Source organism: Budorcas taxicolor, chromosome 3 (assembly GCF_023091745.1).
Source record: "Budorcas taxicolor isolate Tak-1 chromosome 3, Takin1.1, whole genome shotgun sequence".
NCBI classification, from domain to species: Eukaryota; Metazoa; Chordata; class Mammalia; order Artiodactyla; family Bovidae; genus Budorcas; species Budorcas taxicolor.
In genome coordinates this window covers 13,042,143-13,044,071 of record NC_068912.1, presented here as the reverse complement: position 1 = coordinate 13,044,071, position 1,929 = coordinate 13,042,143, and the positions used below count along the sequence as shown (strand labels likewise).

The 1,929-nt window shown below is 33.6% G+C and overlaps 1 protein-coding gene across 1 annotated transcript; it reads right to left on the bottom strand.

Annotated features, from left to right (window-relative positions):
- Nucleotides 1-224: 224 nt before the first annotated feature.
- Nucleotides 225-641, bottom strand: LOC128045245 (40S ribosomal protein S15a-like). The gene has a single exon (XM_052637743.1). It carries the CDS (start codon nt 615-617, stop codon nt 225-227), a length of 393 nt encoding a protein of 130 aa, XP_052493703.1. The 5' UTR covers nt 618-641.
- Between the last annotated feature and the right edge of the window lie 1,288 nt (nt 642-1,929).

Genomic DNA, 1,929 nt, shown 5'->3' with positions numbered 1-1,929 from the left:
GAAAACAATTTAAAAATTAAAAACATCTATGGCACTCAGCTTTACTCATATTAGGAAAAAGGTGAATTAAAATACACTGAAATCAGATTTGCAAAGATAACAATCTTTTGCTAAGGCTATGGGAGGAAAGAGTATTCCCATAAATTGTAACAGCTCCATGGATGATATTCTAGTATTCATTTTATTTTGTCCTGTGAGGCATTTTATTTGCATGTATTACATCCCTAGAAAAAGAATCCAAGGAGTTTCCCTCCTGTGTGTTTTTGTCTTGCTTCTTCATGGTCCGTGATGCCAGCTAAGGTTGTCAGTACAATGAAACCAAACTGACAGGATGCAAGCAGGTTATTCTGCCATTTTTCTAGATCTTTGAGTTGCACATCATATCTGGGACTGATCACTCCACACTTATTTAGCCTGCCTGTGAAGTTCACAACAGTTTTCCAAGCCCTGTGATCATCAATGATTTCAAATTTGCCAATGTAACCATGCTTCATCATTACAGTTAGGAAGCTGATGATGACTTTGGAGCATGGTCTAATAAGAACCTGGTGTTTGCCTCTCTTTTTGGCATTGCTGATACTTTTGAGAGCATTAGCCAGGACATTCATGTACACCATTCTGGTGACATGGAAAGATGGCAGAAAGAGCTAATATTCATTTTAAGATATATATTTACCCTAACAATTTCTCTTAGGAAAATTCATTTTACAGATAGACTTATAATTTATATCTGAAATAATAAATTAATTCCACAAATGTTTATTTATTATCTACTACATGTCCACAAGTACTACTGTGGACACTGGAGATATATCAGCTATCAACATACATGTTAAAACTAATACACCAATTCAGCACAGTTGTAGTATACAAAGTCAACATACAAAACTCAGTTGCATTTCTGTACTCTAAGAATAAACTATCTGAAAATGCAATTAGGAAAACAATCCAACTTAAAATAGCAACAAAAGAAATAAAACACATGGAATTAAACTTTTAAAAGGTGAAAAACTTGTCTACAGAAAGCTTCAAAGTATTGGTGAAATAAATTAAGACATAAGCAGATAGAAAGCTATCTCATCATGTTCATGAGCTGAAAGACAATAGAGTTAAAATGTCCTTACTACTCAAGGTGATCTACAGATTCAATGTAATCACTAGCAAAATTCCAATGGCAATTTTTCAGAAATAGAATTAGGAAAAAACAATTCTGAATTTCATGTGGGAACACAAAAAACCACAAATAGCCAAAGCAATTTTGAGAAAGAAGAATAAAACTGGAGGCATCACACATCCCAACTGAAAAATATATTACAAAGCTATGCGATTCATGGGGTCGCAAAGAGTCGGACACGACTGAGCGACTGAACTGAACTGAACTGATAGCAAGTGTAACAGCATAGTACTTCTATGAAGACAGACATGTAGATCAATGGAACAGCATAGATAGTCCAGAAGTAACTCCACACATACACAGCCAACTGATTTCAATGAGGATGCCAAGAATACACAATAGGGAAAGGAGAGTCCTTTCAATAAATGATGTTGGGAAAATTGAATATCTACATTTAAAAAAAAAAAGAAAGAAAGAAAAAGAGAGAGATGAATTTGATACTTATAAACTCAAAATGAGTTAAAATATTTAAACACCCAAAACTGTAAAACCCCTAAATGAAAACACAGGGGAAAATCTTCATGACATTTGTCTTGGTAATAATTTTGTGAGTATGACACCAAAAGCACAAGCAACAAAATCAAAATAAAATAAATGGAACTACCTCAAACTGGAAAACTTCAGTACAGCAAAGAAAACAATCAACCAAATTTTAAAGCAACCTCTGGAATGACAGAGAAAATTTGCAAACCGTATATTTGATAACAGGTTATCTCCAAAACATATAAGAATGCCCTACAATTTAGTAGTAAAAA

What these genes read in the sequence shown, in the direction of transcription:
- LOC128045245 (XM_052637743.1), bottom strand. Translation starts at nt 617, where the DNA reads ATGGTGTACATGAATGTCCTGGCTAATGCTCTCAAAAGTATCAGCAAT.